Here is a 13260-nt window from a genome sequence, read left to right as displayed (position 1 = left end):
TAATCAGACAGCATGGGTATTGCACAGGTGTGGCTTAGGCTGGCCACAATAAAAGGCCATTCGAAAATGTGCAGCTCCATCACACACCACAATGCCACAGATGTTGCAAATTTTGAGGGAGTGTGCAATTGGCATGCTGACTGCAGGAATGGCCACCAGAGCTGTTGCCTGTGAATTTAATGTTGATTTCTCTACCATAAGCCATCTCCAAAGGCGTTTCAATTTGGCAGTACATCCAGCCGCCCTCACCGCAGACCACGTGTAACCACACCAGCCCAGGACCTCCACATCCAGCATCATCACCTCCAAGATCGTCTGAGACCAGCCACCCGGACAGCTGCTGCAACAATCGGTTTGCATAACCCAGAAATTCCTGCACAAACTGTCAGGAACCGTCTCAGGGAAGCTCATCTGCATGTTTGTCGTCCTCATCGGGGTCGTCGTAACCGACTTGAGTGGGCAACATTCGATAGCGTCTGGCACTTTGGAGAGATGTTCTCTTCACGCATGAATCCCGGTATTCACAGTACAGGGCAGATGGCAGACAGAGTGTATAGCGTTGTGTGGGTTAGTGGTTTGCTGATGTCAACATTGTGGATCGAGTGGCCCATGGTGGCGGTGGGGTTATGGTGAAGTGCTCACTAACACAGATTTGTGAACAATATTTGAGAGAAATAGGCCTTTCGTGTACATAAAGAAAGTCTTAGATCTTTGAGTTCAGCTCAAAAACAAAAAACAAAAGTGTTGAGTTTATAATTTTGTTCAGAGTAATTCTATATCGATCTTGCTTTGCTACAATATGCTATGATGCCAAGCGGCTCATGCCGGCCAGAAAGCTAATGCGCACATTAACCATGACGATGGAACACATATCTTAGATTAGCGATTGGGCCACTTGCTTTAGTTCTGACTTTACCTCCAAACTAGTTTGGTTCTGACCCAAGTAATCATGATGCAGCTAATTTAAGTAGCTGATTTATTTACAAACTAACTAGTAGTTACCAAACCTCTAGTTTCGACTTCATGCCTTCCTAACTTAGGAGGGAACTGACGCAGAGCTGGTGCAACCCATTGCAGGGTGTGTATACATGAATTAAATGAATTAATGTATCATTGACGTGAATAGGCGCCCACATGCACATTTAAAGAGGTTAATTCCCCAAAAAAAGACCAAAGGCGAAATCATGCCTACATGTGTGCTGACCAGGCAGGGATGATATTAAATTTTTATTTAAGCAATATAGAATGCCTGAAAGCCTTGCCTCATTAAATTCCATTATATTTTAATATTTTTTACACCTACCACCTGAATTTTTTATTTACCTTTACATAAATAAAGATTTCCACCATAAATTGGTACAGAAGAATCCACCAGAATGCAGGAAAGTGTTTTATGCTCAAAATGTTCTGGGGAAAGTCAGAATGAAATGATTGGCTGGCTTACCTGCCCGTGCAGTCACTGCGCATGAACATCAGTTTGCACACTGAAAATCAGACACTCACTGCATATATCATCTTCTGCTATTAGATGTTCCAATTTAAAAAACATGTGTGCCAACAGGTGGCAAAACCTCTGACTAGCACTTATTTCCACTTCTTCAGATTTAATCTGTTAATAGTTAATCCTTTGTGCCATTTTGTCACCTTTAAATCTTATTTACTGTCAGAAAATGTCAAAAACCACAATGAAGATATAATAATACACCATCCTATGAAAATCTGGATATTAATAACAGTACAGATGGTAAAACAGTTCACACTTGCATGTGTGAAATTAAAATGAGATATTCTGGTTAAGAGCTTACCATTAACGGTAAGTATAGTATTGATAAATTAGACAATAAATACATAAACAAAAAGCCTGTATCATGTCATGATTTTAATGACCAGTGACGTTGACTTGAAGAGATTTAAATTAAAGCTTAATATCAGCTGAAGCAGGGTTTTGTCGTTGGAAACATGATTATTGACATCACAGCAGCCTCACAGTGCTCTCCTCCTCGCTGTTCATTCCACAGTGACAATCGGATTCCCTGTCTGATGCAGCTAAGTACAGCTGCTGGAGGGAATTTATGTCGGCACGGCGCTCTTCACATTTTGTGGAAATATTTTTCCTACCATCCACCTGCTATAATAATTTGAGCCTGACATCCCATAACCCCCTTTGTCACAGATTCCTCGTAGTTGGGCAGGTTGCTCACCCACTCTTTAAAATGTCTCCGTTCTAATTGCCACATCAGAGGCAAACCCTAACTGTGAGGGGCTGCAGAGCATGACATTATAAACGCTGTGGGCAGAAATGTCAGGACCATCATTAAGTGGACCGGCTCGGGGCTGTTCCAGATTTTGGTTTGGGGGTGGTTTTGGAGCTGTTGAAGTTATTATACCATGCTATGAAAACTTATGTGCTTCAGTGCGTCCTTTTCCTAAAGAAAAAAAAAACTTTTCCCCGTCAGCTGTATCAGCTATTTTGGTCTGCATGCAGCCTGGGTGTTACTGAGGAGTTTTAGACGCTCTAACCCCCATCAGCTGTCAAATCAACACAGACTTGTTCACAGCGCCCTCGCTCCTCATCATCCAGCGATTATTGCTAAGTCATTACACCATGGGACAGATAGAGAACATATTCACTCTTATCAGCCCTCCTGCCCTCTTCTCTCATGAATCATCTATTGCCAACAAGCACAGCAGGAACATGATAATGTCAAGCTGTCTCAAGGCCACAAATTCAATGAAAGTGCCTCTGAAGCGCAGACAGGCAGACCCAAAAGAAGGTTGATATTATACATCAATAAGCTTTGTATAAAAGGAAGCATAGTGATCTCATTTGCTCATATTGTTGCAAGCATATTGCATCAAGTTTAAACCTTTTAGAGGCCATCACAACTAGACTCCAGTAATGAACGGGGATACGGGAAAAGTGCTGTACTGCTGTTTCTGGCACTTATCTATGGAATGAGCAGACAACTTAGTCAGTACTTGATTTGTATTTCACTCCTCAGCCAGGTATAAAGCTATCTTCAGGATGCTGTATACCTTCTACCCATTTCTCCTCAAGATGGAACCCTGGGGTGCCCAACTGATTACCTCAGTGATTGACAGCCAGGTGTACATATGAGAGGCAGTCCCAGCAGCTCTCCAAATGGACATATTGCATCCCAATGCCCCCAAGTCATTTCTCATTTTTCCGCAGAAGCTGGGGCCACCAGGCATCTAAATAGCTCTCCTGGCTGATGGCTCTCTTCCCTGCCACTGGGCAGATGCAACCTAAGCAGGGGTCAAGCCTCGTTATAAGGACAATTAGGCACACGGATTTCCATTTCATCAAGTCATCAATGTACACTGTGATCCTCTATCTACCCACCATTCAACCACCTGTCCCAGTTATGAGGGAAAACCTTCTCAAAATTAAACCGCCTGGGATCTATGGATAGATAATAAAAAAGAGGTGTGTGTAGCTAGTGGAACACGTTATTCACCACTTTATTTTTCCAAATTAAGCTTGGAAAAATATTTGTTTTTGAAATTGACGTGCGTCTCCCATAAACGGGGGCTTTGCGCCATTTCCAATTTGGCCGTCTGCAGGAAGATAATGATGTTTCACACCAGTGCCTTTTACTGTGGATTTTTGCTGAGACTGTGGGAATAGCGTGGTGAAATATAGTTTTTTGTGTTTGCAATTATTACCATTAGCTGCGTGTTAGTTTCCTCACACCAAAATTGTCAGAAAGGAGGAGAAAGACTGCACAGGTGCCAAAAGTAATTTTGGTTTGAAGCATTTATCTTTCTTTGGTAACCTCAAGCCTCTTGGTCTTTATTTAAATCTACATTAACCACTTAAAATGTGTATGGAAATGCTGGAGTCTGTCCTGTTAGGTCAAATCACAAAATGGGGCTGTAAAATGTAGTGTCTTTGGACAAAATCTTATATAAACATAAAGTACAAACAAAGCTCCAAGCAAGGACTGTAAATAGGGAATGCAAGTAATACGTTCTTTTAAGGATACACATAGTGTATTTTGGTGCTGAAACCTGGCCATGTAAAAATTGTTTAACATAAAAACTGCACCCATTTACCTTTCATACAATACTGTGCAAATCTTTTAGGCATAGGGTTTTAGGTGTGGAAAAATGCTGTAAAGTAAGAATACTTTCAAAAATAGACATGTTAACAAATAATGTTTATTAGCTAACAAAATGCAAAGTCAGTGAACAGAAGAAAAATCTAATTCAAATCAATATTTAGTGTGACCACCCTTTGCCTTCAAACCAGCATCAGTTCTTCTAGATACACTTGCACATAGTTTTTTGAAAGAACTCTGCGGGTAGGTTGGCCCAAACATCATCTTCTGTGGATTTAGGGATCCTCAGTTGCTTCTCTCTCTTCATGTAATCCCAGACAGACTCGATGATGTTGAGATCAGAGCTCTGTGGGGACCATACCATCACGTCCAGGGTCCTTGTTCTTCTTTACGCTGAAGATATTTCTTAATGATTTTTGCTGTGTGTTTGGGGGGGTAGTCCTGCTGCAGAATATATTTGGGGCTAATCAGATGCCTCCCTGATGGTATTGCATGATGAATCAGTATCTGCCTGTACTTCTCAGCATTGAGAAGACCATTCATTCTGACCAAATCCCCAACTGCGTTTGTAGAAATACAGCCCCAAACTTGCAGGGAACCTCCACCATGCTTCACTGTTGCCTGCAGACACTCATTCTTGTACTGCTCTCCAGCCCTTTGGAGAACAAACTACCTTCTGCTGAAGCCAAATATTGACTCATCAGTCCAGAGTGCCTGCTGCCATTTTTCTGGACCCCAATTCCTGTATTTCCATGCATAGTTGGGTCGCTTGGCCTTGTTTCCATGTCGGAGCAATGGCATTTTGACAGCAAGTCTTTCATGAAGACCACTTCTCCGGACCGTAGATGGGTGTACCAGGGTCCCATTTTTTCTGCCAGTTCTGGGCTGATGGCACTGCTAGAGATCCTATGATTGTGGAGGGAAGTAAGCATTATGTGTGTTTCATCTGCTGCTGTAAGTTTCTTTGGCCTTGAAATGTCTGCCTGGGAGAGACCTTGCTGACGCAGTATAACTTCCTTGTGTCTTGTTGCTGTGCCTAGGGTTAGTTAATGTACTAGTCATATACATTCTTTGTAAGTTTGACTCACTTTCTGACTATTCAGTAACTATTTTCTCAAAATGTATGTGAAAACAGCAATACACTTTGTAGTTTTTGCTTTATCTTAGTATTCCTGTCAGGAGACATGGGACCATGCCATAATCTCCTCAGCAAGATGTGTCAGGATCTTTATCTCAGTGCCAAAGCATTCAAAAAGCCTTCAGCTTTCTTTTTGGTTCACCCGTCATGTCCAAGAGAGAGAAAACTGTGTGACGTTCAGAATTCACCTCTATTGTCAAACAAATGCTGCGCCTGTATGAATGAATATGACGGTTGGTCTTCAGAGACTTTGTGATGGCATTCAAGGTAAAAATCCAGTCTAATACTCTCCATGTCATTTCTTGTGATGCTTAGCAGCAAATCTCAGAAGTACTTTTTTTGGAAGATAAGACAAAGGCCAGGGAGGACAACAGCCAGTGAGAGTTTGGGGAGCTAAACAATACAGTCATATTAATAAAGGATCTGCTGTTTACAAAGGAGTTTACAAATGATTGATGAATATTCAAAGAGGATTAATGCATCGTCATCAAAAAGCTTGCAGAATGTGTGCATCTTACCTGCAAGGGCAAACCATGTTTAGATCTAAGCAAGTCAGTGTTTATGTCGGGACAAGAATACTGTATGAGCAGGGATTCACCTTTTTATGCCCTTTTTACAGTAAGCTCTCGAGCCGTAATGGTTGGAGGTCGAGCAGTGTTAAAGAATTGCCCTGTGTCTAGTGACCTGCATAGATGATTAAAAAAAAACTGATGAAACTGCAGAATGGGCAATTATAACTGGCTTACAACAAAGTTGACACCAGTATCATGCACTGACGATACACATCCTGACCCACTCCTATGTAAAGTGTTGTTTCGCCCGTTACCAAGGTTTGGCGTCAATAATCAGCAAAAATTCTTCTAAAAAATCTTTATAATCTCTCAATGCCGTGATAAGGAATAGCTTTGCTTTTGATGTAAAGCGGGTAATCATTTCACAACTTACTGGCAAGAGTATTTTCTCACTGTTATCGCAAGGCTGGAGGCCACAAAAAGGCAAGAGATTGGGCATTATGTTTCTGATAGTAATGTGAGAGGCCTTCTTATTCTCTGAGTGTGTCACGGTGAACTTGCCTTTGAGAAGTCTGTCCTTCGAGAGTCTATTTCGTACAGATTATCAAACCCCCTAAGACAAATTTTGGAATCAGGGCTATATAAATAAAACGACTTGATGTCTGTAAGCCGAATCAATCAATGTGTCTTGATGCACCATAGCAAAAAGAAAAAGAGAGATTGCCCCGCACACCTGGGCAATGGCTGTTCAAACTGATTCTCTGTGTTTGTAAGTTACAATTATTGTCAGGTGCAGTCCCCCTATGTTTCAAAAATACTCTGTTAGGCAAACTGACAAACATTTTTTCAAAGCATACTGAGGCCTTGAGGGTGTAACCACATTAGCAGTGCTGTGTTATTTATCAATCATTTAATGTTCTGGTGTGACCAGAAGATTATTGTGGCTAATGTTAGTGAAACTAAGTAAATATCGCTGTATAACAGACATTACAGAGTCAACTTGCTAACTTTATGGATGTGCTGCTATTTCATGTTAGCTCGTTGGCTACAAGACATTAACTTGAACATAAAAAAGCTTATGCTGTCTGGGGATTGTTGAGGGTGAACACCTTAACCAAAGTGTTACCTTAATCTGGGCATTCTCACTAATCATGTTGTTTGTATGCGTGTGAAGTTAATGCAGGTGTGCGGTCAGGCTGATTGCTTAGGCTGCTTTGCTACTAGCCCACTCCGAACACAGTCAGCTCATCACAGGAGAGCCTATTTTTAGCCCAGTGTGATTGAAATGGGGTCCTGAGGGGGCCGAGAGCAGAGAGAGAGTATTGAAGAGCTCTGTGTCTACCCCGGTCTGAAAAGGGAATCGGTGTGCACATCCGCTGTTTGCTAGTGTCTGTGAGACAATCACTGTTCCTCAAGAGGATCATGTTGAGGCTATTTGTACCACACCGGCAGCCACAGGATCACGTAGCTGCATGTAACACGGCACTCTACTGCTCAAAAGGAAAAAAATGAACTTGCATATTTTATAATGTATGCTCTCAGTATCAGAAATCCTCACCATTAATAAAAGGGTGTCAGAATATATAAATATGATACACTGGTTGTGTTTGTTGTTATGAAGCAATATGTCAGCCCCTTCTGTGGCTGTATCCGGCTTTGGCAACACGGACAATATTGTTAGAAGGATAAACTTGTTGTTTTTTGTCTTTTCGTGGGATTTGTTGATAATTAAATAATAAAACAACACCAGCCCTTGTCCCTTAACAAACAGGAGGAAAACAAGTGAAGAAAACATTCTTATTGAGGAAGCACAGACTTTAATGGAAATGGACTCCAACCAGAGGCTTTGCTCGAGGAATCTGAGCGATTTCAGTCAATCAATTCAAATGAGATTCATATCAACAGTTCGTCATCAGTTGCTTTCATTCTGTTGCCAGCGCAGCATGAGTCTGTCTCCTGCCATAATTGTAGGGCTGCTGCTCTTCCTCCACATCCAAGGCAGATTGGCTCCACTGTTAACCTTCAGGGAAGGCAAATAGTGGGGAAAATGGTATTCAGAGAGGATGTCAGGATTCAAACACGCTTTATGAAATACCTCCATCATGAGGGCAGGCTCCCTCTTTTGAAAATTAGCATGCTGATGATAAAAGGGCCAGTGTCAACAATGTCAGATTACTTACTTTAAGCTGTGTTCATCCTAGAATAAATTTTGTTTGGAACCCGTAGTAAATCTACTATAGTTTACAATAAGCTCTGATCAATGTTAGTCATGACTACGGGTCTGCAGTCATGCTGGCGGCTCTCTCTCTGTACTCAAGCGCTATGCTGCTTTGAGCTAAATGTTAACCTCAGCATGCTAACATGCTGATGCTGTAGCAGGTATGTGCATCAGGGATGTTGTGGTTCATGGTTGGCGCCCTAACCCCTAGGTGCCTCCGCAAGATGAAATTGGATCACCAAAGTTATAATTTTTATCCTGAGGGAAATGAATGTCTGTACCAAATAGTTGTCGAGCAATTTCACTTAAAACCAATGTGCACTGCATGGTGGCGCTAGAAGGAAGGGCAAAGAATCCCCAAAGTTAGTTTGATTCACCCTCTGGTAACTATCAATGTATGCACACTATTTTGGGCCAATCCATCCGGTAGATGTTGGGATATTACACTGGATAAGTGAGAACTTTTACCAGCTGCTGGCGCTAAATGGAAATCAGGCGATCTCCAAAGCCATTATGGTTTGTCATGATGATGCCATCTGGGCACCATGAATGTTTGTACCAAATTCCATGGCAATCCATCAATAGTTGAGTAGATACTGTATTTCAGTTGAGACCATAATGCAGGACTGACCAACATTGTCATCCATAGAGCCATGGTGCTTAAAAATAGACTAGGGCAAGGAAAATATAAGATCATTTGCATAAAAATATAGCAAAGATGTGAAATCTAGCAGTTCAAGATAAGTGAAAATGTAGAATTAAGGTGCTTGGTCTACAATAATAATAATCCTCTCTAATGTTTTCATCTCTCTTTGCTCAGTGTGCTGTTCCTCTGTCATTAGGTTGTAATAGGCCAGACGTCTAGCCAGCAGGCTCCGAATCATTCCACTTGGCGCTCTGCACGCCCACAAGAAGCGATAAAGATTGAAAATAATCAAGGAATCAGTGAAATTTGTTCTGGAAAGGCACAGCCAGTGCCTCCATCAGCAATATGTGGAGAGATGATATAGGCTGCATAGGAAGAAAAGCATGACCTTGGATGCTCTCTTTAGCCCGCTTTAGCCCATTTCCTGAGTCAGCTAGTGCTCCCTCACAATAAACTGCCACTTTTAATTTCCCCATCCTTCGCCCACTTGGCTGCCTGTCCTGTGCCGCCCCCTCCACAGAATACCTCTGAGTACCTCTGAGTTATTCTGTGTGTCCACTTTCCTCCCTTGACTGTGGAACACAGCCAGCAAATCCCACCCACTGCACCCACCCACCGCCCTCTCCTCTCTTGTGAGACATGTTGATTCTGAATCATCTGTTTGGAGCCACCAATCATACCCTCCACACCTCTCACCGTTATACTTCCATTTCATTAAGCAGCACAATAGCTGTGCATTTATTTTACTGTAATGACTTTTAATGCATCCATCTTAAAAACAAACTAGTTTTGTTGATGGAATTGCAGGACACAACTTGCTGGCTGTGACCTCTGACCCCAATCACACTCAGTCCTCCATACAGATGTTCCTTTGAATCCCTGGTAGAGGATCACTAAATGTTAATCCATATCCTGTGCTTTTGCAGACTTTGGAAGCAGTGCTGAACTTCAAGTACTCAGGAGGAGCAGGCAAAGTGGAGGGCTACTACAGGGAGCTGTCTTTGGGAGTCCATGTTGACGTGGAGCCGTCTGTGTTCTTCACCAGAGTCAGCACTCTTCCTGCAACCAGGTAACACACAGAACTAACCTGCATTTTCTGTGGCTTAATACGGTATATGGATTGGTGTTTGTTTGTTTATGCAAACTCTGGGCTCTGTTTGCTAATTCAAAAATAATTAATTAAATAATCTTAACACAATACTCACTTTTCATATGAACAAGGAAAGTTATTTGCGGCTTACCATACTGGCCCCTTTCGTAGAGTAAGAGCAAGTGCATGTCAAAGTTTGGCTAAAGCCTATATGAGCAGTCTGGTTTCTCCATCCTGGCAGTACAAAGGTTTATGGCTGGCGTTTCGTCCGGGCAATAACCATTAATCTGTCTATACCCACATAATTTGACCAACTGCTTTCTTACAGTGTAGCCGCTCTACAAAGGTATCGCTTCACAGCCAGTATGGACAGGTGGAGTGATTACAGCAACCGTTTACTCTTTCAACATACAAGCATGTAAGGGCTGTCTTAGGGTAGAGTTGGAAAAACATATTGTTTAAAGTCCATCTTCAAGGAAAGTAATCATTTATAAAATGTGAGAAAAAGTGGGATAAAGGCATGTGTACATGCACCAAAGCATCTCATGGATTCTGCAGCAACTGCTGTGCTCAGTATATTTGCTGTTGTAGGTTGTTGTAGTGGGACAATTCCACCACAAATTAAAAGTGAATATATGTAGGAGTAGCCTGTGCTTTAAGCCTTTCGCTCATCAAAGGAGCACCAATCTAAAGGGGCAGTGCAACAAGCTGTGAACACAACAGTGATTTATTATCTTATGAAATTAACATGATGGAGAAACTTGTCTGGCTCTTGAGCTGCCAAGTGCTCCACCAGGGTCACCATTTAGCAATCAACTTTTTCTATCTTTTGTTTAGTGCTGGGCAGGTAGCATAAAGTGGGTCTATCAGCTTACTGCTGCTGCTGTTGGAAATGGCGTTTATTAGAATGGAGTTGTCCACTGGAAAATAAAAACAATGTTCAAGATGAGGCTTGAAACACTCTGTAGAGCTGAGCTGAATTATTTTGACTATGGGCACATTCTTTTACTGCACTTGTCACAAAAACCAATCCCATCATCCTCCACCATACACAACTGGTGACTTGAAACTACGAAGCATACCACACAACCACAGAGAACCATCCATCATTCTCAGATAAGAGAGCAACACTACACATCCTTCATTGAAGTACCAGAAAAGCTAAGCTCTTGTCCCAGTAATTGGTGATAAATCTCAATTCCAAAGCTTCAATTCATCTCTCATATGATACAAATACAGCAAATTCATTCTGTCTTGATTTGGTGAATAGATGTTGACCTTCTCTTTAACCACTGCAGCAACAGTCTCACTATGACATTTCTGCTATCAAAACCAGAAGACTTAGAAATGCTATTTTCACCAGTCAGTTCAGATAGTGACAGACGTGAATGGATGTTCAGTCTTTTCTCATGCTCTCACATTTTCTCTCTCTCGTGCACACAAACATAGATTACTGAAGACTCCCGCACTCATCCTCCCACACACACATTCCCCGTGTCTCACTTCACTCCAATTTTCAGCTCCCCAATTCTAATGAAAAAACTCAAAGCAAGGGAGACAGATCGTAGCCGAGTAATAGCCACTTGAGGTGAATCATTAGCTGTAATAATATCTGCGGTCTAAGCCATCCATCTTGGCTCAGCGCTGATATATATGCATACATGCTGTACTGGCTGCTATACCATCACCGCCCTCTTCCTTACCTCTATCACGCCCTTAGCACTTTCTGCCTCATGACACTGACATACAGTATCTGTTGGCTCTGAAGCTAATATCAAAACATTTTATGTGTTGACATTGAAGGCCTTGGAAAAGGTTTAAGGAGACTGCCTTTTAAGGAGAAGTCTTTTTAAGTCAAAGTTTATTCCTATGGCTCAGTATTATATTTAGTGACTTTTTTGACAGGACCACATTAGTGGTTCTTGATCCTGAGCAAATGCTAACCAAAACCTTAAGTAATAAGCCATAAGCAAAACTACAGAAACCTCCAGGGCCAAGTCCAAGACAGATCTCCCCTCTCAGATGAAAGTTATTTCTTGTCTGAATAGAGGATGTAAAGGAAGGTGGTGTTGTGTGTTGTACAGATTGTAAAGTCCTTTGAGGCCATTCTTTTTTTTATTTTTGACTATGTTGAACAAACCTAAATTTAGTTTCCAAAGTCCTTAAATAATAACACCCACAACTGTCCATTCTACATTTACACAGATCAGCCATAACAGTATGAACACTGACAGGTGACGTGAATAACAATGATAATCTCACTACCATGGCACCTGTCAGTGTGTGGGATATATTGGGCAGCAAGTGAGCATTGTGTCCTCAAAGTTGATGTGTCAGAAGCAGGGAAAATGGACAAGCGCAATAATTGGAGCGACTTTGACAAGGGGCAAATTATGATGGCGAGAGGACCGGGTCAGAGCATCTCCAAAACTATTAAGAGTGGTCCAAAGAAGGAAAAGCAGTGAACCCGCAACAGGGTCATGGGTGGCCAAAACTCACTGTTGCATGTGGGGATCGAAGGCTTGCCCGTGTGGTCCGATCTACCAGACAAGCTACTGTACATCAAATTGATGAAAAAGATAATGCTGGTTTTAATAGAAAGGTGTCAGAACACAAAGTGCATGTGTATAGGGCTATGTTGCCGCAGTCCATTCATGGTGACCATGCTGACCCCTGTCCACTGTAGAATGGGCACATGAGCATCAGAACTGGACCATGGAGCAATGGAAGGAGGTTGCCTGGTCTGATGAGTCGTGTTTGTCTTTTACATGAAGTGAATGGCCGGGTGCGTGTGCGTTGCTTGCCTGGGGAACACATGGCACTAGGATGCACTATGAGATGAATGCAAGCCAGTGGAGGCAGTGTGATGCTTTGGGCAATGTTCTGCTGGGAAACCTTGGGATGCCATTCATGTGGATGTTACTTTGACACGTACCACCTACTTGAACATTGATGCAGACCATTTACACCCTTTCATGGAAACAGTGTTCCCTGATGGCCTTTTTCAGCAGGATAATGCTCCCTGCCACAAAGCAAAAACGGTTCAGGAATGGTTTAAGGAACACAACAAAGAGTTCAAGGTGTTGACTTGGCCAGATTCCCCAGATCTCAATCCAGTCGAGCATCTGTGGTCTGGACAAACAAGTCTGATCCGTTGCGGACCCACCTTGCAACTTACAGGACTTAAGGGATCTGCTGCTAACGTCTTGTCGCCAGATACCACAGCACAATTCACAACTTCAGAGGTCTGGTGGAGTCCATACCTCTACGGGTCAGGACTGTTTTGGCGGCAAAAGGGTGACCTACAAAATATTATAATGTTATGGCTGAATGTCCCACATGTATGTTTCCTATGATAAAATGTCGAGCTGTTGCTTTTGGTGATCAACGTGACATTTGATTGCTGAACAGAAAAAGAAATAGAAGCAATGTAGAACAATCTACATCAGGTCTTAAATCTCTTACTTTACTATACATGTTAATTGTGATAATATAGTTGCAATATCATATTTAATTTAAATGCAATAACTGCAACAAATGCTTACTTTTAAAAACAGTATTACATGATAATCTT

The 13260-nt window shown here is 42.0% G+C and overlaps 1 protein-coding gene across 3 annotated transcripts in view; it reads left to right on the top strand.

Annotated features, from left to right (window-relative positions):
* Positions 1-13260, top strand: part of trappc9 (trafficking protein particle complex subunit 9) — a 272399-nt gene that overhangs the window by 153793 nt on the left and 105346 nt on the right. For all 3 annotated transcript variants that reach the window (XM_046059801.1, XM_046059800.1, XM_046059802.1), the window contains one exon: positions 9523-9665. In XM_046059801.1, coding sequence (XP_045915757.1) covers positions 9523-9665 — 143 coding nt within the window. The remainder of the gene's footprint in view (positions 1-9522; positions 9666-13260) is intronic.

Source organism: Micropterus dolomieu, linkage group LG09, assembly GCF_021292245.1.
Source record: "Micropterus dolomieu isolate WLL.071019.BEF.003 ecotype Adirondacks linkage group LG09, ASM2129224v1, whole genome shotgun sequence".
In the NCBI taxonomy this organism is placed as follows: Eukaryota; Metazoa; Chordata; class Actinopteri; order Centrarchiformes; family Centrarchidae; genus Micropterus; species Micropterus dolomieu.
The sequence above is the reverse complement of the archived record's forward strand: the minus strand, read 5'-3'. Positions and strand labels throughout refer to the sequence as shown.